Below are 27,182 nucleotides of genomic sequence, written 5' to 3'. Positions count from 1 at the left end.
AAAAAAAATGAGTTAAAAGGGTTATTAGTGGCAGTTGCAACCACCACTAATGACCCTTTTCTGCCCAGGTCATTAGCAGCAGTCATGACAACTAATGACTGCAAATCTTATGAAATCCATGAACGAGCGTCGTCCAATGAGATGGGAGTCCACTGTTACACCCATCCCTTTCTCTCTCGGAATACAAACTAGGCCCTGCCGATGTATTCAGCATGGTCTATTTGCTAGGAGTCAACACTTGGATTGTGTTTTTTGAATAAAGAATGCGATTTTTGAGCTTTAAAATTTACAAAAATTGTGCTTCATTGATTTTGAAATTATGTTGGTTCATACCCACCGAGAGAGAGAGAGAGTATCAAACCATATTAGACCAGGATGTTCTCTCCATATATTTTTGAAGAAAAAACCACATATGACTTGGTAAATTGTGGGACCAAGTTTTATAAAATTGTCCATGTAAAACATAAAACAGATGTACACCCCATAACTTCTCAGTAGAGCTACTTGTTTTCTGCTTTGTCCACATTTTCCACTTTGGGCGCATCCTTCATCTGCAAGACATAAATCCGTTATTACCACCATGACAACTTAGCAGACAGGCACAAAAGGCGGGACAAAGTAAAGTTGCAAATAAAAAGTAAAAATGACATTTGTTTCAAGCAATGCTGATTTCATCCATCTCCCTCTTACAGAGTTTAGCTAATCTGATTAAGATCAGCTAGATTTCAAGAATTGGTGAATTAATCCATCTCTCCGTTCAGAGTTTTTAACAAAGCGATTACAACCTCCTTATAGCTTGTAATCTGTGTGGAGAATTAAAAGTTGGCTGATTCACCAGATTATCAGGATTCAATTACTTGAATTTTTCAAAAGGAAAACTTACAACCAAAAGAAATAAAATGGCAAAATCTTGTCAGGATAACGCAAAGAATCAGGCAACTTTTCATTTTATCAATTTTTGGACCAGGGAAAACCACCTGACTCACCTGTGAATGCATTGGATCATAAGATAAATAAAATGAGTCTAGTTCCAAACCCAGTTGACCTGCCCCTAAGAGTACCCAGTACCAATATGGTATGACACGGACACTACACTGATATGGGAATCTGGTAGAAGTACCTCCATATTACTAATAGTAGAGGCATAAATACAAGGGCACCTTACAACTACAAGTCTGCAGCAAGGAAGTCTGCCCGCGAGAACATAGGGCCCCAATCATATCCTACTCCAGTCATTAACGCAAAACAATATGCCAGTGGATCTCTCCCCTAGCACAGCATTGTCCTCAAGTTTAGGCTATTTAGATAAATAGAACCTTATATGAGAGACTTTACAAATCTAAATTTAACATAAACAACTTCACCTATTCAACATTTAAGTGAAGGATCAGAGGATAAATATGACCAGCATACCGTTAAGTTGCTCAAACTGTTGGTAACTTCTTCTTGTTGTTGTTGCAGAGTGTTCCTCAGTTCTTGAAATTCCTGTATTTGTAAAACATTATTGATGCCAAAGGTGAAAACAAGAATACCGTTCTAGGTGAAAGATAGGATCAGTTCTTTACCGATCTTAACTGCTCAACTTCAACATTGAGAGTATTTTTTAGTTCTGATAATTCCTGAACATAAAAAGAAATGATATCTAATTAATGAGACGAAAAATAACTAAGATTCAGGAAAAGAAAAAACAACAGATGAAAAGGAGAAAAGTTGAGAAGTAAAAAAAGAGAAGACAATTAAAAGATGGACAAAATGAGTAGTGACTCATGACTAAAAATATCTGAGAAAATAGAATTATGGCTAGGTTCTTTTATACTCATCAGTTTAATCATCAATAATATTTAACCATTATAGACTAGTGGGATGCAAGGTCTTAGCAGTCTCAGAGCATGCAAATGTTACAATTAGCTCTATGAAGTCCATATCAAATTTCAATCTTTAGGTATGTAATCAGCTTGTCTGGATGTAGATTGTACTTTCATAATCAATAAAGATGTCCATCTGCAGTCAACATAAATGATTAAATACACACCTAGTGGATTAACAATTGAGCAAACCAGATCCTGCGTTAACATGAACACAGAAATAAATACTGAAAATAGCAAATTATCATTTTTATGCAATTACAAGAAGAGATTGATATTAAATCAAGGTTCAACAAAAATGCCAATTTTGCACATGGAGTTCTCAGAGGAAATTTAGAAAATATAAGCAATCAATTCATTCAAAATTCTTCACAAAACAACAGTCATTAACACTAAAAGCACCTCATGAATTTTGCCATTGTTGGGGAGCACTGCGACCAAAAATGAGGGACCAAGAAATGGTTTTGGGAGTCAACCCACGATTACCATTATGACACTTCGAGAACCCAAACCAAAAGCACGAAATTTAGAGACAATGCTCCAGATGTTGTTGGTAGTTGGTGTTGGAGTGTGGAACTTGTTTCCTACCTGTATATAAATCCATAATTTTCGAGGATCCAACTTCGCGGTAAGTTGGTGGGGGGTTGCAGGAGGGTCGACCCCTACCCGTAAGGTGGGGGTTTGGGCCTGGGGGTGTTAGCCCCTAGGCGATTTTTTTGGAGGGTACTTATGTAATTTTATCCTAGACCCCCTTGTTGTATTCAACAACACTAGTAGACTCCATGTAAAATTAGTAGACTCCTGAGGCATCCTCCTCTGTATTGTGGATCCCAATCAATAAAGAAGAAGGCTCAATGCGGTCATGGACGTAGGCAATTTTTGCCGAACCACGTAAAATCCATGTTTTCATGTGTGACTATTTTTTCTCCTTTTGTTTTTTTCGTACTTGTTTCTTCGATCCATCAGTAGGTCGAAGCATCGTTGCCTAACAGTTGGCACATGACAAAACAGTTAGCCACAGAGCTTTTGAAACTTCCCACAAGAGAGATTATGAACACAAGCCAAAAGAAGAGTCCTCGCAATAAGGAAAGAGACAAAACACCAAGATGAGATTAAAGAAAGGGTAATGCTTTCATCCAAAACAATACTCATGCCAACTTTTTATCAAGAAATTAAACTGCTTTCCTCAACAGGGGTTTCTTGGAGAACTAATTCATACACAAGAAAGGAAAATAACAAGGCCCATACTCATGTCTTCAGATCATAGCAAACCTTGGTCCTCTTGAAGAGACCAACTAAAATATCTAAAAGTAAATGGGTCTAATGAGCTGTCAATGCCAACATCAAGAAGCTAACTTATAACAATAAAGTTTAGACCCTACCATCACCCTTACCAACTACAAGAAGGTAATTAGCTTTACACCTTTGTACTATTTTACTATCAAACATGTAAAACAAGGAAAGCTAAATAAACCTTACTACAAAGCATATTTTACTTTTGCTTTGCTTAGTCAACTACTAATTAAATCTACCAGCACTCTAACTTGCCTTTAGCTTAGTGTTTACTTTAAAACTCCCAGGTACCTTAGTTGCTACTTCCAATATTATTCTTCACAAAATCCCTCGTTCTGCTTGGATAAAAGACTCCACCCTCATGCCATTGATAAGCATTTTAACCACATACATGGACATCTTATCTGTGTGGAAAACAAATTTTAACTCCTAAGGATTCTAGAATAGCTCCAACAATTCTATCTACAAATTATCTCTTATCATTTTGGGCACCACAATAGAAAACAACAATACTTGAAAATTCTTAGCAAACAAGAAAATGTTGAGGATAAGCATCGTTAGTCCTGACGGGTCCCACCAAAATGGTAACCTTCCATATTGTTGAAGATACCCTAACGTCTCACTGCTGAAGATAATGGTAACCTCCTATACATCCGCATGGATGACCAACATCTACCAGAATGGCCACAATGGCTCCCTTCTGTTTCGGTGCTTTCCTGTAGCTGATATAGTTTTCCTATTTTGGAGTTATGGCTGTTGTGTATATAAACCCATCAAGGGCGTGTACCATTTTATGAAAGCTTATAATGAGATTCGGTAGGAGTTCCCATGGATGTAGGCTGATATCAGCCGAACCACGTACATGATCCAGTCCTCATGCGTTACTCTCTGCACTCTCTCTTACGCTTTCATGGTATCAGAGCGTGATCCTTTCGACCAGACCCAACGCTGCTACAGCTAACCCCGCTCCTTGTCAATGGCGAACCAAAACCGCGAAGGCTCATCAACGAATACGGAGGCTCTTGCTCAGAGAATCGTCATCCATGAACAGGTAACTCCTAATCTCAGAATCACCACCAGCCTGCTGAATGACTTTAACTACTTGCCATGGTCCAAAGTCGCAACATTATACTTGAGCAGCAGATCGAAACTTGGCTTCGTAAACGGCAAGAAGATCAAACAAGAAATTACCGATCCCAAGTATGAGGAATGGGAATCTGGTAATCATCTAGTCATGTCCTGGCTCTTAAGCTCCATGGAACCCAAAATCGCAAATGGTTTATTATTCCTTGAATCAGCCGAAGACATTTGGAGAGCCGCCAAGGAGCTCTACAGGGAACAGTACAACATAGCTCGGATGTACCAGCTCACCAAAGAAATCTGTGATGCAAAAAACCCAGACAACGGCCCCTTCAGCGAGTTCTTGGGTCACATCCGGAGCTTATGGGACGAGCTGGACTCATACCAGGTCACCACCAACGACCCCAGAGATGCGGCCAAATTGAAAGAGCAAGAGCGCGTCTTTCATATCCTCGCCGCGTTTGGACCCGAATACGAAGGTCCGAGGAGTCAGATCCTTATGACCCGCGACCTCCCATCCTTGAATTCTGTCTGTGCCACCATAATGCGAGAGGAGGCCCGACGCAAAGTCATGAATCCGATAGGCAATACAGGAGAAGCCAAAGACGGCCCAAAAAAATCTGCCTTCTACTCCGATCACAGGGGCTCCAAGCCTCGCTCCAAATACGGGGAGCCGAACGCCAACAACAGCGGCACCAACTGGGACAAGGGAAAAAAGCTCAGATGCTCTCACTGCAAAAAACCAGCCCATTCACATGAGACCTGCTGGTTCATTCATGGCAAACCGGATCGTATGCGAGGAAAGGCCGAGCCTAACCCAAGCGGACCTCGCACGACTCAAGCCCACACAGCTGGAACCCCACTCACTGTCGAAACTATGGCTGAACTTCTCAAAGGGCTCGGACTTCACAAGCCGAGCACGCAGGAGAAGGAGAAGACCGCAGGAATGACTATCGTCTCTTCCGATCCCAACGCCTCCAGCAGGACAGGTACACACTCTTTACTTACCTCCATAAACAACCAACCATGGATTGTTGACTCCGGGGCCACTCACCATATGACCAAGGACTTAAGAAACATGCATTTGAGGCACCAAAGGGATAAAAAATCTATCACCACCGCCAGCGGGTCACTCATGACCCTCAAGGGAATCGGTGACACCAGATTCTTTGGCTCTGAAACTGCCAACCAGATCCTATACGTCCCATCCCTGACAGCCAATCTCCTATCTGTGTCCACCATCACAGAAGAACTTAACTGCAGGGTCATATTTTCCAAAACTAACATTGAGTTTCAGGATCTGACTACGGGGAAGACGATTGGTAAAGGACGATAGGTCAACGGGCTCTATCAGATCCACCAAGGGCTAGAGGCAATGATGACCAGAGTCGATAAAGGGAGACACTGGAATCATAGACTCGAACACCCTTAAAACCGAGTGTTTAGATCCCTATTCCCCGAACTTTCATTTGATGCTAATACTTGTGAAGTGTGTCGATACGCAAAACTTACACGCACACACTACCCTATTTATGTAAGCACTTCCACAAATGCTTTTGATTTAGTTCATTCTGATGTATGGGGCCCAGCGCCGAAAAATTCTATTTGGGACTATAAATACTATGTCTCGTTCATAGACGATTTCTCAAAAGCCACTTGAATATACTTCTTGAAATCTAAAGACGAAGTCTACCAGAATTTTAAAATATTTTCTCAAATGGTGGTGACTCAATTCGGCCAGAAAATTAAAACCCTTCGGACAGACAACGGCGGGGAATACAAAAACCGAGCTTTCGATGAATTTTGCAAACAGCAAGGCATAGATCACCAGACCACCTGTGTGGATACTCCGCAACAGAACGGGGTAGCTGAAAGGAAAAATCGTCATCTCCTCGAAGTAACAAGGGCAATTATGTTCCAAACTAACGTGCCAAAAAGATTCTGGAGCGATGCTATAGCCACCGCCTGCTACCTAATCAACAGGACTCCCAGTAAAAGACTCTAGGGTGACTCTCCCTGGGAAAGGCTGAAAGGGAAGAAGACGCAACTAAAGCATCTTCGAACATTCGGGTACACGACATACGTCTGGATATCCCCTCACAACCGAGATAAACTCAGCAGGAGAGTGACCAAATGTTTATTCCCGGGCTACTCCTCCTCTAAGAAGGGGTACAAGTGTTATGACTGCAACACCCAAAACCTCTATATATCCCAGGACGTTAGTTTCGATGAAGAACAACCCTACTTCCTTTCCAAAGAGCATGATGCCAGCAATCAGGGTGAGCCAATCACTCTAGCGCCAAGTGACTACGATGACCTCATTCAGTGCACTGTAATACAAGAGAACAAGCAACTTGATCCCACTGTCAGTCAACAAATCAATGACGGGAACGAATCCCCATCCGATCCTCCGTCTCAGGTTGCCGAACCTCTCCGAAGGTCAGAAAGTGTCACTCGACCCTCCACACGGCTCAAGGACTACGTGTCTCATATCACTAATCCCATTAACAAACAAATCTGCTATAAAGGCCTCACACCTCGGTATGTATCATACCTATGCAAGATCAGTCAAATTCGCGAGCCTGAGTCATACGAAGAAGCAATGAAAGATGATCTCTGGGTAAACGCCATGGAGGAAGAATTGTCCGCTCTCAAGAAAAATCATACCTGGGAAATCTCTCAACTCCCCAAAGGGCACAAGGCAGTCGGATGTCGATGGACATACAAAATCAAATATAGAAGTGACGGGACAATAGAGAGATACAAAGCTTGGTTGGTGGCTAAAGGGTACGCTCAAACCTATGGCATAGATTACAGCGAAACATTCGCCCCAGTAGCCAAAATGAACACGATTTGCATCCTACTATCCGTCGCATGCAACCAAGGATGGGATCTACATCAGCTAGACGTCAAAAATGCATTCCTGCAAGGAGAACTAAAGGAGGAAGTATATATGAAATTACCCCCCGGGCACCTTAAGGCAAACAGTGACCTCGTCTGCAAATTAAAAAAGGCTATATACGGCCTAAAGCAATCCCCAAGAGCATGGTATGCCAATATCAACTCTGCTTTAGAAAGCAAAAAATTTCAACGAAGACAGGCAGACAACTCAGTATTCGTCAGAAAAGAAGGAGCAGATACCACTATCCTTCTAGTCTATGTTGACAACATCATAATAACAAGAAGCAACAAACTCCTCATCTAAGACCTGAAAACATACCTCCATAAGGTATTTGATATCAAGGACCTCGGAAGACTAAGGTTCTTTTTAGGAATCGAGGTCGCATACTCAAAAAAGGGAATTTTCCTATCTCAGAGAAAATACGCTCTGGAGATTCTAAAAGAGACCGGGAAAATGGGGTGCAAGCCAGCCAAAACTCCCATGGATCTCAATGTCAAAGTCACAGGTCACGAAGGCGAGTTTCCCATAGATAAAGAAAGGTATCAACGAATCGTCGAAAAACTCATCTACCTTACAGTTACCCGCCCCGACCTGGCCTACGCAGTCAATACCATGAGCAAGTACATGCACGACCCTAGAGCCCCTCACATGCAAGTTGTTGACATAATTCTAAGATACATAAAGAAGGCACCCGAGCAAGGCATCCTATTCAAAAGAAACAATCATGTGAAGATTGAGGGATACTCGAATGCCGACTGGGCTAGAGACCTCGATGACCGAAAATCGACCACAGGTTACTGCATCTTCGTCGGGGGTAACATAGTCACCTGGAAGAGTAAAAAACAGAATGTCATAGCTCGGTCAAGCGCCGAAGCGGAGTACAAGGCCATGGCATCAACAGTAGGGGAGCTCGCATGGACTAAATCCCTTTTGGAGGAACTGAACTTCAAAACTGAAGTCCCTATGAACTTGCATTGCGACAACAAGGCAGCCATACACATAGCCGTGAACCCAGTCTACCATGAAAGGACCAAGCACATCGAGATCGATTGTCATTTCATCCGAGAAAAAGTTACCAGAGGCGAGATTCAAACCCCCTTCACCGAAAGCTCAGAACAACTGGCAGATGCGCTGCTACAAGCTCAGCTTAATTGATGTAGGTTGATATCAGCCGAACCACGTACATGATCTAGTCCTCATGCGTTACTCTCTGCGCTCTCTCTTACGCTTTCAGAAAACAGATAGAAAGACTTGCAATTGTTTATGTATTAGGAATGAACAAGGCACAAACCAAATATTCATAAAAATTATAGTCAAGACTCAGCCTAAGTTTACTCTGTAGCTGACACAAAATGACTGCTACCCAGAAAGCCTCCACCTCATGGTCATCGTGTTCTTCATGTATAAGAAAACTGTAATTTTTCCTTTATGTTTTGGCAGTAATGTGGGAGCAGTCATTAAGGACTACAGAATAATTGTACGTGCCATCCTAAAGAGCATTATGGCCTGAGCAAGACCTCTCCACAGTCAAAAGTCCAAAATGAAGAAGTCACATGAAACATAACAAAAGAATCTATTGAATCCTTCATCAAGGATTAACTAAAACCATATGTAACATCAACAATCATCACAAAGGAACCAAATTCTTCAATTGGTTTTGCAAGTAACTAGCAAGAATATTTCTTCAACAAACTAAAAGCCTGGTATAGACAAAAGTCACAAAACCTACCCAATACGAATAATCATAGCAGTCCTTACAAAAAGAATTATAGCCGATGAGTAAATCAGTATAGGCAACAGTAAATCACTGTTCCTCACCATCAATAAGGTCCCTTACCAAAATTCTCAAAAAAGGAATAACAGTAACTAGACATCAAATTGTTTAGTTGTCTTAAAAATCAGTATATTGATCGGTGATCAATTGGCTGGCTTTTGGCTGATACTATGTACCACAGTCACCTATATTGTTCAAGGTATTATCTAGGCGAGGATATTTCCCGGAGAGATTTTCAAAAGTTGAAGGGAAAATCTCGGGAGTTTAAAAAATTGAAAAAAATATAAATAACAACAAAAAAACCAAGAAAATAACAAGTTTTGCATTATTTTTCTTGCAAAAATATAAAGAAACATGTTTTAAAGGTTTTAAAATATAAAAGAAACAAAAAAATAGGAAATGCAAACTTTAAAAAAAAAAAAGAAAATTTCCCAAAAATATTGTGATATTATTGTGATATTTTTTCTTCTGGTCATATTTTAAAAATATCGCGAGATATTACCTTTAATATCGGCTACCTTAAAATATCGGTATTTCTCATGATATTTTCAAAATATCGCCGATATCGGTGACAGTGCTATGTACATAACTTTTCAGGCAGAGTTCCCTGAACAAGTAGGGGTGGCAAAATCTGACCCGACCCGCCAACCCGCTTCTTAGCCGGGTTAGGGTTTGGCTTAAACGGGTTCGTGTCGTAAACGGGTTGACCCGCCTAACCCGTTTATTAAACGGGTCGTGTTCGTGTTAGGGGTATGCCAACCCGCCAACCCGTTTGACCCGTTTAATAAACGGGTTAGGCGGACGGGTCAACCCGTTTACACGAACCCGTCAACCCGCAACCCGTATATATATATATATATATATATATATATATATATATATATATATATATATATATATATATATATATATATATATATATATATATATATATATATATATATATATTAACTTATCTAACCCTAACTCCTAACTTTACACTTTAGTCACCCACCTAACTCCTTCCTACCCAGCCGCAGCCGAGAGCCCGAGACCTCTCCTCTCCAGTGGTGGTGTGCGCCAGTGCGGTTATCATGTCTATGTTATTGGGTCGACCCGTTTAATAAACGGGTCTCCGTGTCGTATCGACCCGACCCGTTTATTAAATGGGTTAACCATGTTGTGTCGGGTTAACCGTTTAATAAATGGGTCGTGTTCGTGTTTGCCACATCCGACCCGTTTAATAAACGGGTCGTGTTCGCGTTGAGGTATTCTGACCCACCAACCTGACCCGCCGACCTGACCTGATTGCCACCCCTATGAACAAGGGTGGCAAACCTTATATCTATCACCAGCACCATTGACCCCCCTCACACGCATGCACGGACGAAAGGAAGAGAAAGAACATACATAACAAAACTCAATGATAGTAAAAAATAATCAAACAAAAAATTAGTTTCATAAATGAACTCTTAATTCGAAAATTAGTGATTTGGTCAAGAAAAAACAAAGTCGTCCATCTATGTGCATGACAATGCTACCCTCGTACAACTTTCTCCACAAAAATTCATACAAACCTACAAATGAACTCATTAGTAATCAGAGAAGTTAAAATTAAGAGTACCAACCGTCATGAGTGCCACTAAAATCTTCTATTTTGTAATGAAAGAAACAGAAACCTCACCTCCCGGTTGGTCTTAACTTGCGTGTCAAGCTTCAATCTCCACTCCTGCAAATCCTGCATTCCATCGGAAGATAAACTACAGTAAGAAAAAGGTCCGATCTTCGAAATTTGGGAGGAGAAAAAGAACGCAAAACCCAATGTGAAGTCTCATTTTACGACGTCCAAACAAAGTCTGGGCCTAAACAGCTTACCTTCTTCAAACCTTGAATCCGAGTTAACAACTCCGCCTTCGACTCGTTCAGCTCCTTCCTCAAATAAACCAACATATTCAGAAAAGAAAATCCGCGTTTTTTTTGTTCTAGTTCTAGAAATTTACAGAAAAGGAAAAGGCAGATTTGACACACCGCCATTCTGGAGTTAAGGGGAGGCAGATTCTCTTTCTTCTGTAAAATGCGGGATCACGGAAGCGGGGAAATGAGTACGGGAGAAGAAATTAAGAACCAAAAATTGCAAGCAAATCAATCAACATGAAGATCTCGAGCACTTATACCGCAAAACGTCGAAAAAATATTGAGAGCATATTACCGAGGAGAGAGGGAGCGCAGCAATGGATGGCGTAGCAGCGTCCGCCATTGTTGACGACCTAGAGAGAGAGAGAGAGAGAGAGAGAGAGAGAGAGAGAGAGAGAGAGAGAGAGAGAACCAATCAAACTAGTTTGGAAGAGAGTTTATTTATGCATCCGCACGAAGGCAAAAGTAATATCTGAAAAAATTAAATAGGCTTGGGAAAATTCAAACCCAAGACTGCCTGAGAGCCTATCCGACGGCCACGGCAGGCAATAAAAAAATGGACGCTTTAGATGCAACGTCGACCCTGAGGGCGCGCGATTCAAATATGAGCGAGACAGCCGACGCCGGTCCCTCGCGAGCCGAGCTTGGGCTTTTCGGGCTCGACTCGTTAAGTGTACACCCTTGCTCAGATAGTCAGATTCCGCTGGAGAACTCTTCACTAGCTGAGCTGAGCCGAGCTTTATAAGCCAACCATGAACTGGCTCGTCTTCTGAACTATCCAGATGGGTTTCCCAGCATGGCCAGGTCCCATAATCAAGTCCCAGGTGGCCTCTGTAGGAGTCAGCCCTTGGCCCGTTTATTCATCTTTTTACTTGGTGACTGATATTGGCCCAATTAGCCTACTTATCCGGATAAGTTGGGGAAAATGCACTGAAGAATACAATACAATTTTCCCATGTCATTATCGTTTTCTGGATAGTTTGCACATTGTGAAACAGCCATTTAGTCTGAAATCAGGGTCACCCATCTCGTGATGGATATAGCCTCGTGCAATTTTTAAACGTTAGTGTGATGATTGGTTTGGATTGTTGGATACAAGTTTCTCATGGTTCTAGTCAACCAGGACCATGATTGGGAGCTATCTACGAACTGTACAGTTGTTGGCTTGTTTGACCGACTAACGTAATCAGAGCCAATCTAAATTCAAAAAAAAAAATGTAGCCGTTGGAGAAGCATCTAGAGGGAGTATGAAGCAATAACTAGTGAATACACCCAATTGGCTCTCATTACCTCGCAACATATCAAAGCTTGAAAAACGCCAAAACTAATAAGCCAAAGCAGACAAGCACGTTGGATTTGATCGTAAGGTGGCTACTTCGTTCTAAACAATATGGCCTCCACTGAAAAATAGTTCCTTAGCCACCATGGATGTGAATTTTGATCAGTTGAACAAACAGATCCTCAAACTGAGACTCCTTTCCCTCTCTCCATCTCCCTACAAACAGTGGTCCTCAGAACTTGGAATCTGAGATCCTATGATCTCAGATCCGAGAATCAAATGCACCCATAAAAGTTCAGGCAAGAAAGGGATCAGGAGATGGAATTCAAGTACCCGATGGACAAATGGTCATACCAGCACCTGCCATTCTGCTCACCGCAACAAATGACCAACAAACTGAACTCTGATTTGGCAAGCATGCCATTTATGGGAGCTGGTTGGCCCAGCGCTATTACAATTAATCGAATACCAACACCTAATCAGCTCCAACTGGCTCAGAGCATCTACACTTTAGCAACAGATTTTTTCAACTCAGATATCGAAAGCCAATGCTGTTTCATGGCTTTAAGATGCGAAAACTAGACAGCCTTCCAGCACATTCATGCAACTAAAACTTGCTCAAAGTATCTTTAGAAAGACAAGTGGCCTTTGAATAATCTCCAGGAAACCATGAAGATAGTAGCACTTCTGCTTAGTATATCCAAGACGGCCACGGTGATCACATTTAGGTCGTGGACGGATTTGTCCTGTCATTGGTGCATCGGTTTTGACAGAAATATAGCTTTGATCATCGCGACTGGCTCATGTGATGACATAAGGCAAAGATCGCGTTGTTGCTCCTCTTGGATAATCAATGAATATACCTTAGAGATACTCGGTAAGAGTGTCATAAGGAGTAATTGACTCTGAATGACACTAAAACTATCATTGAGGCCCATCAAAAATTGGATGAGTCATTCATGTTGGTGGAGGCCCTGAATAACTTGCATGGCGCCACACAAACATGGTGGAATCTCAATTTAAGTGGACAATTTATCCCATAAACCTTTTAACTTGATGAAATACACGGGTATGGGGGATTGATCTTGCTTGAGGTTGATTATCTCCTGTTGAATTTGGTATATCTTGGGAGCGTTAGATTAGAAGAATCTTTTGTAGAGCTCTCTGCCCAAATCTCAGTCACTGTTTGAGCATAAATGACATTGGTCGCTAGATATTTATAGATGAAATTAAGCAACCAGAAGAGCACCATATTGATGCATCACTTCCACATGACAACATTTGGTGACGAAGATCCAGGTTTCATGATGGATCCATCAATGAAGCCTAATTTATTTTTGTCACTTAGTGCCATAACCATAACCATAACCCTACTCCACATGGAGTAGTTGTCTCCGACAAGCTGCTGCGACACCAAGGATATCCTTGGATTATCAGAATGATGAAGAAAGAATGGATTAAGCGTCGAGTCTTGGATGTTTTCAGATGAGGCAGTCCCGCTAGTGATGTTGTTCGACGCCATATATAGAGGATAGCACATGCTGGAGAGAAAAAAATTATGTATGTGCGTCAGCCTTCGGAAAATAAGTCGGATGAGTGAACGAAGCAAGATTAATGTCCCTGCTCTGATACCATAATAAAAGATAAAGCAAGAGAAAAACATGATAATGCTGATTTTGATAACAGCGAGAAAAGCGATAATGCTTTTATTACTTCAATGTCAACATCTTTTGTACAAAATACAATTTATATAAGCACAAATAAGAGTACAGAGAAAAGAGATATAATATGCTGTAGAGCCCTATCTCATCTCAAAGAATGACTCGATAGGGGTTATCGATAAACGATAATATGAATTGGTAACTGCCATATGGTTATCGATAATAGTCCTGAGAGAAATCGGTGACTACCAGTCCAAGACTTATGATGGAGTTACATGTAACTAATAGTTATATACTAATAAAATCCAAGTTTTAACACCCAATGGCCCATATGAAAACATTGAAATATTTCAAGTAAAAGACTAGAAGATGGTCCAGACCAAACTGGTGTATCAGCAGACTCTTTTATACAAGGTATGCCCCCACTTGGCCGTATTGTATATAAATATGAAATCAGCTCGGCAAGGAAAAACTTGAATGTGCATTTACTATTGTCTGAAATATCGGTCATTGGTATTCAATAAAATTCTTCACCTTATATACATGACAAACAAACATCCCTTTATCTGTTGTATAAGAGGTGGGTTTTGGATTAGTTCTCTTTTATTTTTGGATTTATAACCCGAAGAAACCACACTTGGCACGAAGACCTGGTAAGGTCATGCTGGCTCAGCCTGCCATACCTATGGTCGTCGTGTCGACAACGTAAAACTCCAAGGCTAGGACCCCTGCCTCCGAGGCCTATGCTACGCATTGGCTTGCGCAGAAGGGTGAATCGAACCTTGACTGCCCGTCTAGCAGCCAAGGCTCCACCCCACTAAGCCAACCCCCTTAGGGCTTGGATTAGTTCTCTTTGAAACCAAGAACCTTGAATTCTCGTGCACTTGGATCATGATATATGTAAGTGATGCACATAAGCATCCTTAATCTAATGGATTGTGGGACCAATAATCATTAAGTTCGTTGAAATTGCATATTTAATACTAAACATCACATTTCAAGGGAATATGTGGACTTATGCATGCTGCCGGTATCAATAAATCAAGCACTTACATATATTTTACTCTCTCTCTCTCTCTCAAACATATTAACACGTGAGAGTTGCAGAACTGTGTCCATCCTAAACGTGGAAGGTAAATTAAGCATAGGTTGTGACAAAGATCAAGCATGACTTAATAATATATTTTATTGAGTTTTCACTAATTGGACATATTTAAGGATGGTATTGATGCCCATTATATTGGGGACTTTATGCTTGGAATGGGAACTCTCATAAAATATATGTTATCATGCATTTTTTTGGCAGAGCATGTAAAATGTAATTTTTAGACTAAAATAAGTCCACAAGTCGAGTATTTATCAAAGTTAGGCATCACTATGACACAAAGCACAAGTAATGAAACACTCTTATACCCTTTAGCTTTAACCAAAGTTGAATATGTTTCTTAAATTATGTTTGATAAAGGTATAAGTACCCTGATAGCGACCAACATTAAAAGGAACATTCCAATCTTGTCTTTTCAAAAAAAGAAAAAGAGCATTCCAAATTCTAAATCTTCACAACCCGTAAAGGGATTCTCTTCCTAATAATATCATATATTCACAAAGCCCACATTCTCGCTATTCTCACTTGAATTGGGGTATAACTTTTGCGCATTGCAAAAGTTGGTCTGATGGGATCCTCATTCTTTTGCCTCCAACGAAAAATCCTTAGGCCCTCACTTTTTATCAAAAAAGTGAGAAATAATTATGTCACCTTTTGTTCCAAAAAAGATTGAAATAATTATTACATCATTGCCTGACGGGGGGGGCTGGACAGAAACCCAAGAGAAAGGTAGTGAAAATAGTTACTCTAAACTCCACTTACATGTGACATGTGGAAAACTCGCTTCTTGGAAAACCATTGCCAAAACCGGAAACCTAGCATTTCCGAAACTTGGAGGAAATTCTAAAAATGTGTGGGAAACCCGTGTATTTCCATCAAACCAGAAACCCAATTCACATCACATGGGAAGCCTACTTACTTTGGATGAGAAACCCGTTTTCCTTATTTGGAAAAAAATATTTTTCGTACATTTCTTGCAAGTTTTCCTTAAATAAGACATTTTTCTACTAAAAGGTTGAGAAATATATGTTATTCAAAATTTTAATTACTTATTAAAAAAACTAAACTTTGTATAATTTTTATTGCTAAAAGAATGTAATGTGTTGAATTAAATTGAGAAATTTAAAATTTAATATAATGTCATTATTTGTTTTCTTATTTCTTGATTCTATCTAAGCTTATGTGGCACTTAATATTTTATTGATGATATTTAATTTTTTTATTTAAAAAATCTGTCTATGAACTAGTTTATATAAAATATACCCAACATTATAATAGATTTATAGTTGCAGTCAATGTAATAGTATGTTTTATAAAAAATAAATTTATTAATTCTTGCTATTTATTTGCACTTTTGCTACACACATGTTGGTATATGGCCATGAGCCATATCCTTCTTGTATCTCATAATCGTGGGTGGCCCCGCTCACGGTTATGAGTTTTGCAGACCTTTTCAAAAAGATAATTCAAATTCAAATTTCTGTTTTATAAAATTGTTTTAATAAAGATCATGTGATGTTTTTCTCTCAATGGCTTAACTGCCAAGACTGGGTAGTAGGGAATCCAAGAGTGTATACATATATGCCAAGCACGTATACAAAGATACATAAGATAATACATAGCACTCTTGAAGCAAACCTACAGAAGGCATATACCTTCATATTCCTCTTCTACTCTCCATCTTCTATCATTGTAGCTGCTGAGGTGAATCTCGGTTACTACTCACTTTCTGTTACGCCATCAGTGGTATCAGATCAAGGTTGGTGCAGGGGACTTTTTCAATCGGTGGTACTCTTCCCGACGGGTGGTGATCAGGCTCTGAACGCTTGTCTAGATTGTGAATCACAGTTACCCATTTCAACAAGTCTCCAGCAACCAGATTAAGCGTATACAAGTAAGTCAGGGCTTAATAGAGAAGCCCCTTATCTGGCAGTGTGTGAACAAACACGCGCATAATTTTTTTTTCTTTCTGTTCTTTGCCTCTACAAACCGAGGCTTTATAAAGTCTTTAACTTTATCAGTTAAAAAAATAATAATAATAATTGCTAGCATAGTTAAATACCATAACGGATTCTGCTGTGTAGCTATTTGGTTCTTTTTTTTTTGCCAAGAGATTCCTTGAGTCTTACTGTTCCTAAAAAAACAGGGGAGGAGACCATCGAAAGAGAGTCATTAGACTCTTTCATCTCAGATCCCAAAAGAGGCACAACAGCCAGAGTCTTCTTTGAAGACTGGGCTTGCGGCAAGTTTTTGCCTCTTCTTCAGACGTTAAAACCACGTCGACCTTTAAAAAAAAGGGAGGGAAGGAGGAACTTCAATTTTTTCTTTGCATTCAACCACGTCGAACGACTCCCTTCTGGCATCAGGTCCTTCAGATGTCGTCTTCCCAACGTCGTAGATCGCATTTGGCGAAGGAAGCCGAAAATCTTCCATAGGAAGTCTCTGGAGAAGAGTAAAAAAAAAGAGAAGAAGGCTTGAGGCAAAATTGGCCATTTTTCATCTTCATTTTTTTTTCTCTCAGCAGAAATCAAGGAACATCATATGCTCCTCGGTGGTCTCCTGTGAATGCCGACTGTGACCAGTAGTTTCAGCCTTGCGATAGAGATTCATTGCACCTGGGAATAGCAGCGGCCAGAAACACCCTCTGCATGCGTTGTCACTAGCCCAACAACATTTTTTTTTCTTTGATGGTGTTTTCAGCCGTTCGAACACCGACCAGTGTTTTCTGTTCTATTTTTTACGGTATTGGCAGTCGACCGTCGATCACTCTGACGGTCAATCTCTTTAAGCCGTGATTCCTTTTTGCAAAACCCTAAAAAAAACACACAAAGAAAACACTGAGAAGCTTCGTGAAGAAGCCTCGAGAAATGTAGAGAAGCTTCTTGAAGAAGCCTCTAGAGAGAGAGAGAAAAACGTGAAAAATACGCATGAGAAAACGAAAAAATTTGGGTTTTATACCCGCTTTTAGAAAATTTCAATTTGCCCCAGAAATTATTCAATTTTTTTAAAGGGGGGTTCAATTGTGTTTTTATTTAAGCCGCCACGTTTTATGTTTTCAGTTTTTGCAAAAAGAGGTTTGCGTTAGAAAATTTCTTGTAAAAACTGAAACTTATAGAGAAATTCCATTTCAGTACCTCTGAATTTCAGAATTTAGCAGAAAACATTTTATTTTATCTTTTTAGTCGTGGACCATTCTTCCAAATTAAAGCTTATTAATAATTTATTTATTTTTACTCTTCAAGAATTATTTTGCTTTATTAAGTATCAACCATCTTGGTTTCTTCAAGTAAAACTAATATAAATTTTTTTATTCTGTTAAACTTGCTATAACAATAAAAATTTAATATTCAAAAAATGGCGAGTAGGTTGTGTGCGTCAGAGCTTGCTAAGATCGATAAGCTAAATGAGAACAACTTTCCCATTTGGAAGCGTAGGATTCCCTTGGCCTTGACTCTAGAAGGCCTGGAGTATGTTCTCCAGAAAACTATGATTCAACCTGGGGAGACTGCCACTAAAGAGAAGAAAGACAAATATGATAAATTTAAAAAGGATGATCGTATGACTAGGACCATCATGTTAACATATATGGATGATGATTTAATTAGAGTCTTTGAGGATTACAAAACTGCAAAAGAAATGATGGATGCCATAGCTGCCAAATATGATACAACATTTGAAGTCCATATCCAATTGCTCCTTGAACAATACAACTCATATAGAATGAAGGAGTTCGATATTATAGTTGATCATTTCAACCAGATGTTGGCAATGGCTAAAGACCTAGCCATAGCAGGTAATGTTATACCAGATAGGAGTATCCACTATTTTGAATAGTTTGCCAGCTTCCTGGAAGATGGTAACCACTACTCTTAGTCTAAACTTCAAAAGCCTTAACTTGACCAAACTACCCCTTCAGTTGGCCATTGAACAAGAACACATGGCTAAAGATAAGCAATCTAAGCTAATGGTAGCCCAGGACAAGCTCTCCAATAGTCGAGTACCCTTTAAAGCCAACCAATTTAAAAGAAAGGATAATAAAAATAACAAGTTCAACAGAGGTCAAATTGCAGGTTTTCGAAGGCCTCAAGGGAATAACGGATCTCAAGTGAAGTGTTACAAATGCAGAAAGCTGAGACATATCCAGAAAAACTGCAGGACAAAGTTCTCCAACAATGGGAACCATGGAAACTATGAGTACAATGGGAGAAACAACAACAGAAGAAATGACAACAAAGAAGTCATCTGTGTAGTGTCTGAATGCTTATTTGCAAATGAAGAGTTGTCTGGATGGTGGGTAAATTCTGGAGCTACCTGACATATATCAAAGACCACAGAAGGGGCAGTGGATATGAAAGAGCTTGGTCCTGGTGAACATAAAGTGTATATGGAAAATCATTCCTACTGTGATGTAATGGTATTGGGTTTTATAGACTCAATGTGGGAGGCACTAGTGTTTTATTAAATGAGGTTTTGTATGTACCCTCCATGAGGAGGAACCTAGTGTCTATGTCAGCTTTGATTGGTAAAGGTTTTGAAGTCAGGTTTGTCCCTGGTAAGGTCACAGTAGGAAAGCATGGCTGAGTCCTTTTCGAAGGAAATTTTGTAAAAGAACATAGTATATTCAAGTTATGTGACAATAAAGGATTTGTTTCTGCTTATATTGATTATGCATTTAATGTTGAGGTCTGGCATAAAACGCTAGGGCATATAAGTATAAAGAAAATGAAGAAATTAGCACAACAAGGAATAATACCTGCCTTTAATGAAACTCACTTTGAAAAATGTGAGTCCTGTATTTATGGTAAGATGGCAAGAAAACCTTTTCCATCCAATGTGATACATGCCATTAATTTATTAGAAATTATTCATACGGATATTTGTGGACCGTTCAGAGTCCAAACCCATAGTGGCATATTATATTTTATAACGTTTATTGATGATTTTTAAGATATGGATATTTGTATCTAATTAGACAAAAGTCTGAGGCTTTTGAGAAATTCAAGAAATATAAAAGTGAAGTTGAAAAACAACTCGAAAGATATATTAAAGTAATAAGGTCTGATAGAGGAGGTGAATACACCTCAAATGAATTTTATGAATATTATAAGGATCTTGGGATAAATATACAAAGAACAATGCCTAGAACACCACAACAAAATGGTGTTGCTGAGAGGTATAATCGAACCCTCTTGAACATGGTGAGATCCATGTTGGTAGGAGCACAATTACCCAAGGTATTTTGGGGTGAAGTTGTAAACACAACTATGTATACGTTGAACAGAGTGCCCCGCAAAGCAGTCCCAACTACCCCTTATGAAAGATGGACCGGTTTGAAACCAAATTTGTGCCATCTCTGAAGATGGGGATATGTAGCATATATGAAGATTTTAGATCCAAAGATGGATAAATTGGATAATAGATTTGTAAGATGCATATTTATTGGATACTTAAAAGGATCCAAAGGCTACAGATTATACCATCAACATATGGGACTGATTGAGAGCAAAGATGTAGATTCCTAGAAGAACTCAATAATGAATCTACTGATCTAGTGGACGATCATTTTTATTTACTGGATGATCTTGATGATCTAAATGAACAGTTAGACAATGAACCAACTATAAAATAGTTAGGCAATGAACCAACTGATTATGGTGCCTCTACTTCTCAAAATCGGGGTGGTCATAAAAGGTCTGGAGCTCCCCCATCCTACTTGGATGATTGCTATGTTTATTTGACTGAAGAGCTTTGTTATTCTGTAGACCTAGATGAAATGACTGATAATCTGACATACAATGATGCAATAAATTCACATGAATCGTCAGATTGGAAGAAAACCATGGATAGAAAAATTGAATCTATTGAAAAGAACCAAGTTTGGGAATTAACAGACCTTCCTGAAGGAAGAAAATTTGTTGGTTGTAAATGGATTCTAAAGAAAAAGTATAAAGCTGATGAAACAATTGATAAATTCAAAGCAAGACTGGTAGCAAAAGGTTTCTCACAAAAAGAAGGTATTGACTATACAAAAATTTATTCACTAGTAGCTAAGTTTGCCTCCATCAGGATAATTCTTTTCATAGTGGCTTTCTATGATTTAGATGCATGGCAGATGGATGTAAAAACTGCCTTCCTGAATGGTGACTTAAAGAAAATAATATATATGGAAAAACCTGAGGGATATATTATTGATAAAGACAAAGTGTACAAGTTGAAAAAATCCTTATACGGGCTAAAACAATCACCAAGACAATGGTATTAGATTTTTCATAAAGCTATCACAAAGATTGGATATGTATCCAATCAATTAGACCACTGTGTATATGTTTAGAAAAGTGAGAGTCACTTTTGCATTCTGTCCCTATATGTTGATGACATATTATTGACATGAAATGACAATGACATGATAACTAAGACTAAGCATTGGTTGAACATCAATTTTGAAATTAAAGATATGGGTGAAGCATCCTATATTTTAGGAATTAAAATCACCCGTGACAGAAAGACTAAGATCCTTAGTCTTAGTCAAGAAAAATATATTGATTATATTTTGAAAAATGTTTGGATGCATGACTCCAAACCGATTGGAACTCCTGTAGCTAAAGGATTTAATCTAAGTAAGAGTGATTGTCCAGGTGAGAGACAACAGAAGCTAAACATACCTTATGCTCAAGCTGTTGGCAGCTTGATATACGTGATGCTATATACAAGACCTGATATAAGTTTTGCAGTAGGTCTTGTCAGTCGATATCAGAGAAATCCTAGGTGGCCTCACTGGCAAGCTACTAAAAGAATATTCTGATATTTAAAAAGGTTGAAAGGACTTCAATTGTGTTTTCAGACTGATGAACTGGAATTGGTCGAATATTCTGATGCTGACTTTGCTGGATGCAAAAATGATAGCAAGTCTATCTCTGACTATATCTTTTTGTTTGGAGGTGGAGCTGTAGCTTGGTCATGTAAGAAACAAGGATGTGTTGCTCAGCACACCCAAGAGGCTGATTATATCACTTGTAATGCAACCACCACCTTTGTTGTCCGGATTAACAGGTTTCTAAAAGAACTAAAGTTGGAAATCGTGAAAGAACTTGTTCAATTATATTGTAATAATCAAGCAACAATCTCATTAATGAAAAGTGAAGTTGATAGCTCGAAAAGTAAATACATAATGGTAAAATATCATTATGTACATGAAATGATTGAGAAAGGTGAGATAAATGTTGACTATTTGTCGACATTAGATATGGTGGCTGACCCTTTGACTAAAGGGATCTCAGAGGAACTGTTTACTAAGAATGTAGCCCATATGGAACTAAGATATCTGTGAATGGATTACGATGAAAACCATGATATGGAAAATCCATAATCTTTGTTGGAAAGCCCATGAAAGTGAGAGCAAACCAACAGTCTCATGGCCAAGTGGGAGATGTTGGTATATGGCCATGAGCCATATCCTTCTTGTATCTCATAATCGTGGGTGGGCCCGCTCATGGTTATGAGTTTTGCAGACCTTTTCAAAAAGATAATTCAAAATCAAATAACCGTTTTATAAAACTATTTTAATAAAGATCATGCGCCGCTTTTCTCTCAATGGCTTAACTGCCAAGACTGAGCAGTAGGGAATCCAACAGTAGGGAATCCAAGAGTGTATACATATATGCCCAGCACGTATACAAAGATACATAAGATAATACACAACACTCTTGAAGCAAACCTACAGAAGGCATATACCTTCATATTCCTCTTTTACTCTCCATCTTCTATCATTGTAGCTGTTGAGGTGAATTTCGGTTACTGCTCGCTTTCTACTGCGCTATCAACACACACACACACACACACACACACACATATATATATATATATATATATATATATATATATATATATATATAGAGAGAGAGAGAGAGAGAGAGAGAGAGAGAGAGAGAGAGAGAGAGAGAGCTGCTAACCACCAGCTAACTGAGATTTTTGAAAGTTTTTTTCGTGTCTTTCTTAAATCTGACCGTTGTGTTCTGCATGCTTGGCTTTATAGGAATCAACTCTTTGATCATTCGATTCCAATACGAAATTAGATTTTTATAAAGTTTAAAAATTGACAGTCTAAAAAGTTCATAAAAGTTTAAAGCTTAAAAAATCATATTTTTTTTATCTAAAATATATTATTCAAGTGTCGTTCCCTAGTAAATTGACTATGTAAAACACATATCCATGGTCAGATTTAAAGAAAACATAAAGAAAACTCTTCAAAACCCCAATTAGTTGGCGGTTGGCCAAAAAAATGGTCAGCAGCTGCCACCTTCCCTATATATACATATATAAAGTTTCCGGTGACAACTTTGGTGGTGACTCAAAAGCCCATGTGGCAGTCCTAGCCTATCCATACTCAAATCTTTGTCCCATGACATCCCACGTGAAGATGGCAATTGTACCCTCATCTGCCCTTCCGTTCCCTCGTGGTGCAGTGCAAAAGGGCTGGGGAGAGTGTTGGGGTGGTCCATTTAGATTTGGAAGAATTTTGAGAAGTTGACACTTATAAAACTTTGGTCTATAGTATGAGTTTGATACCATTCATGGCCTTTTGCCAAGGACCAGGAGTTCGATACGTCCGTGTGGTAGGCCCCTCTTGGCATGGAGAAAGGTGAACAGAGAGTCAGCAGGGTGGTTAACATGGAATGTTCCTATTTAGGGATAGAGAATAGAGTTTGTGGTATTCAATTTTGCTACAACTCAGTCCCCACTCGGAACATTATTTTGGAGTTACCGCAAAACTTAGTTTGATTTTTTATATATATATATATATTTACACGGAGAAACCACCCCAGGATCAGAGACCTAGCCGCGCTGGCTTTGCCTACGATGATACTTACAGTTGCTATCCTGCCAGCGTAAAACTTAGTTTGATTCCTCAACCAGCACTTAGAAGGGAGAGGCAGGGTATCGTGCATTCCTCAGTCCATTGCTTCTCTGTTATGGCATTTCGAAAGAGTCCAAGTTAAACTTAACAGCCGGCAAAGTTCAAGGATGGCTAACCTGTTGGCCAAAATGGCCTCTAATTCAGTACTGGACCGCCAATGGGAGGATTGCCCCCCCCACCCCATTTGGCATCCCCTTGATTATTGAGTTTTATGCATTGTAGATGATGTATCTAATATCTATACCATTTCGTAAGTGTACAGATGTTATTGTTTTAATACACAGGTAGGGTCGGCCTAACCCTAGCTTCATCTTAAAAAAAAGCAGAGAGGGAAAGGGTGACGCCAAGGCACGTGACGTTGCCATGGATGCTCCCCCAAGGGTGTGCAGCAAAGTGTGCCACCTTTCACTAGCATGCGTTTGTGCTTGATATTTTTTTTGAGATGATGAGATGGGAAGGACCACTGCTATAAGTGCTTATTTGAGGGAAGGTCTCTCTCTCTTTCTTTTTGTTTTGTGGGTGTGCCTAGATTCTAGTGGTTGCACCTCGTCAATATCGTCTTTGAAACGACTCTCTCTCTCTCTCTTTCTCTCTCTCTATATATATATCTATATATGTATATATATATATATATGAGAGAATGTACACACCTACCAACTACGCCGAGGGGCATGCAAAAAATCATAGTTGCAGGTAGGTTTTTATTAAAAAAAATCCATTTAGGGGCTAACCTTTCCCCCCTAATTAAAAAAATGGGCCACACTTTTTTGGAACTTAAAATATGGGCCAGTCAATTAAGGAATTTTGAAAACATGATTCCTTTTTGGTTTCTTGTATTGCGCCATGAAAATTGAAGAGTAGTCATTCATCCTCGTAAAAAAGAGAAAAAAAAGAACTCTTAATGATGAAGGTCATTGTTGTAATTTGGCTTGTGATTGAACTTCAGTTAAAGGACAATATTAAATGCAAGCCCTTGCTTTGCAGTTTTCAGGAAAATAGAGGTTCATATTTGGAATTTAAGGAAAATTTTGGCTCCTAAATGAAATTTTTTCTTTTGATTGACTTAAAATTGTAGATGCATAATTTATTGTATTTTACTCGAGCGGTGTGTATTTTTCATATTCAGGTGTTTTTTAAGAGAAAACAATAAATCCATGGCCCATTTCTCACTAAAGTTTTCAGGAAAATAGAGGTTCAAGTTTTTGTTTTTTTAAGCAGGTTAAATCAATTCAATCCAAAGTATTCTTTTTTAATTTAATAATTGGCAACACTACACATGTATTGGCTTAGATTAAGCAAAAAGCAATGCAACTATAATTTTTTGCAGGTCCTAGTGAACAAGTTGGGATCCACGGTGGGCTTAAGTGAACCGGCTAATCACATGACAGCATTCCATGTAGGGCCTGCAATATGTTTCTATGGGCCCCATGTCATGCTGTCATGTGATTGGCTAGTATAACGTAAACTGTCACTTAAATGCACCCTGGATCTCTCTCTCTCTCTCTATATATATATATATATATATATATATATCATGGAAACTTTTGGTACACACCTACTTTAATTTTGAGTGGATTGGATAATCAAATATTAAATCTCATCTTTCAAATATATCTAGATAGCTTCAGTCAAAGCCAATGGGATAATATGATCAATGCTTTGATTGCACTAGCTAGTCTGACCCAGCTTATGAAATACCCCCAAGGTGCCTACTAGATATGATGTTCGAATACCTCAATGAGATATAGTCTATGCTAAACACAGCAAAAAGCCTAGATCTGAAGTTTCTTAATCATATCCATTGTCACTAAGATTTTGAAAATCTCTAGATATTCTGGTGAAACTCTCACAGGTTCTAAAAATCCTGATACTATTTTGAGTTATAAATTATTTTTTTTTACCTATTTATGATATATCATTAGTGTATCGTGATATTTTGCTTTTATGATATTTATTCTTAATAGTTTACATGTCTTACGCCTTATACTTTTTTAAGCGGACCAAGATTTATGGCATGTTTTCAAAAGACATGCCTGCGTATTCACAAATGCACAGACATATAAAGCTGTAATAGCATGAAGGCACATATATAATGTTAGCAATCCAATGCCATTCTTCCCACTTGTTTAATTGTCATTAATATGGCTAGTAAATGGGCTGAATGAGCGGAGCTTGAGGTGTTCAAGCTTGGCTCGTTCTTGTGGCCTATGACAAGCCTGAGATAATTGTGCCGTGTTCGAGCTGGTGCATTTATCGAAAGAATACATTGTTCAAAACTGAATAAGATTTGAACTTTAGACATTGATGCAAGGCTAAGCTGGCTCATTTAATTTACATAAAAGACAATTTGTTTTAAACCTAGAATCAGTAACATTCGAACTCTAAGCTTATTGCTTACACACCAAATACTTGAAAGAGTTAACGTGTCCTTCACTACAATATTATTAATATATAGAATATCTTTTTTTTTTAAAGGCAAGCTGGGGTTAGGCAGACCCACACCAGTTATTATTCAATCGTACCATTTGGGTTTTGAACTTGCAACTCCCCACCACAGGGAGACGTGCACTGACAGCTCCTACCAACAACGCGGAGCCTCACCGAGCATGTTTTATGAGTTTGAACAAGCTGTTACGAGCCGAGCATGAGCTCATCTTGTTTCTCAGCCCTAATTGACACATGCAGCATGCATGCCAAGGTTTTGTGACAAATGAAAAGTTGGTCTTTAAGGAGGCTGCCATCCCAAATGTCAATTTTTTGCGGCAAAATTAAATAGGGGGACTCCTTTGTGACTATTCCCATCCATCAACAATGTCAGAAGCAATACCATACTGAACTCACAATCAATGCTATGTGTGATTGGAGTTATGACATTACTGTGAGATCGCGCATTTTTTTTTTTCGTATGATGAAGGAAAACCCTCATGGAGAATGGAGTCGGCCTCCCTGCAAGACAAAACTCTGGGTTGAGGACATAACCACCCATCCTTATGTGCTCCAACTGTGCATGTGCCAGTGGGTTTCGAAGCCTATTTAGGGTCCTCTCGGTTCCTTGTGATCATTTCAACAATGTTTCCAGCCCTTCATGCAAAATTTATTTAAAAATTGTGCACATAGATTGGAGATTTCTAGATGCTCGTGTGAAGGCATTCCATATGTTGTACCTGCTCTTAGAAATCGGAGCATTGATGTGAAACTGTTTGGTGTGTTTTCTTTTTTTGTTTGGTGGGGCCAAGTTTGGCATCCAAATGCAAAACCATAGGGCACGAACGTGCTTTTAAGCACAATCGCTCTCGCAACTTGTCTTTCCATTTTATGTAAAGAGAAGCCACCTTTCACGCGTATATAAACCCCTTCGAACCTCCCCCATTCCATCCATCTCCTCCTTTTCTTTGTGCCTCTCTCTCTCTCTCTCT

At 39.1% G+C, this 27,182-nt stretch overlaps 1 protein-coding gene across 2 annotated transcripts; it reads right to left on the bottom strand.

Annotated features, from left to right (window-relative positions):
* Positions 1 to 365: 365 nt before the first annotated feature.
* On the bottom strand, positions 366 to 11,179 carry LOC149833610 (uncharacterized). 2 transcript variants are annotated; one of them, XM_090009766.1, is made up of 8 exons: positions 11,103 to 11,179; positions 10,922 to 10,960; positions 10,769 to 10,822; positions 10,578 to 10,631; positions 1,566 to 1,619; positions 1,414 to 1,485; positions 1,161 to 1,269; positions 366 to 551 (listed from the first exon to the last, which is right to left on the bottom strand). In XM_090009766.1, the coding sequence occupies exons 1-7, from the start codon at positions 11,148 to 11,150 to the stop codon at positions 1,168 to 1,170; spliced, it is 423 nt and encodes a 140-aa protein (XP_089865892.1). In that variant the 5' UTR covers positions 11,151 to 11,179; the 3' UTR covers positions 366 to 551; positions 1,161 to 1,167. The 2 variants fall into 2 exon arrangements, with proteins under 2 accessions (XP_089865892.1, XP_089865893.1); XM_090009767.1 differs by lacking the exon at positions 1,161 to 1,269.
* Positions 11,180 to 27,182: the final 16,003 nt, after the last annotated feature.

This window comes from Nuphar pumila, chromosome 6 (assembly GCF_984573655.1).
Source record: "Nuphar pumila chromosome 6, dmNupPumi1.hap1.1, whole genome shotgun sequence".
NCBI classification, from domain to species: Eukaryota; Viridiplantae; Streptophyta; class Magnoliopsida; order Nymphaeales; family Nymphaeaceae; genus Nuphar; species Nuphar pumila.
The sequence above is the reverse complement of the archived record's forward strand: the minus strand, read 5'-3'. Positions and strand labels throughout refer to the sequence as shown.

Coding starts and splice junctions, on each gene's coding strand:
- LOC149833610 (XM_090009766.1), bottom strand. CDS start 11,150: ATGGCGGACGCTGCTACGCCATCCATTGCTGCGCTCCCTCTCTCCTCG. Junction 1,486..1,565: donor AAGTTGAGCAGTTAAGATCG/GTAAAGAACTGA, acceptor TTACAAATACAG/GAATTTCAAGAACTGAGGAA. Junction 1,270..1,413: donor ACAGTTTGAGCAACTTAACG/GTATGCTGGTCA, acceptor ATGCTGTGCTAG/GGGAGAGATCCACTGGCATA.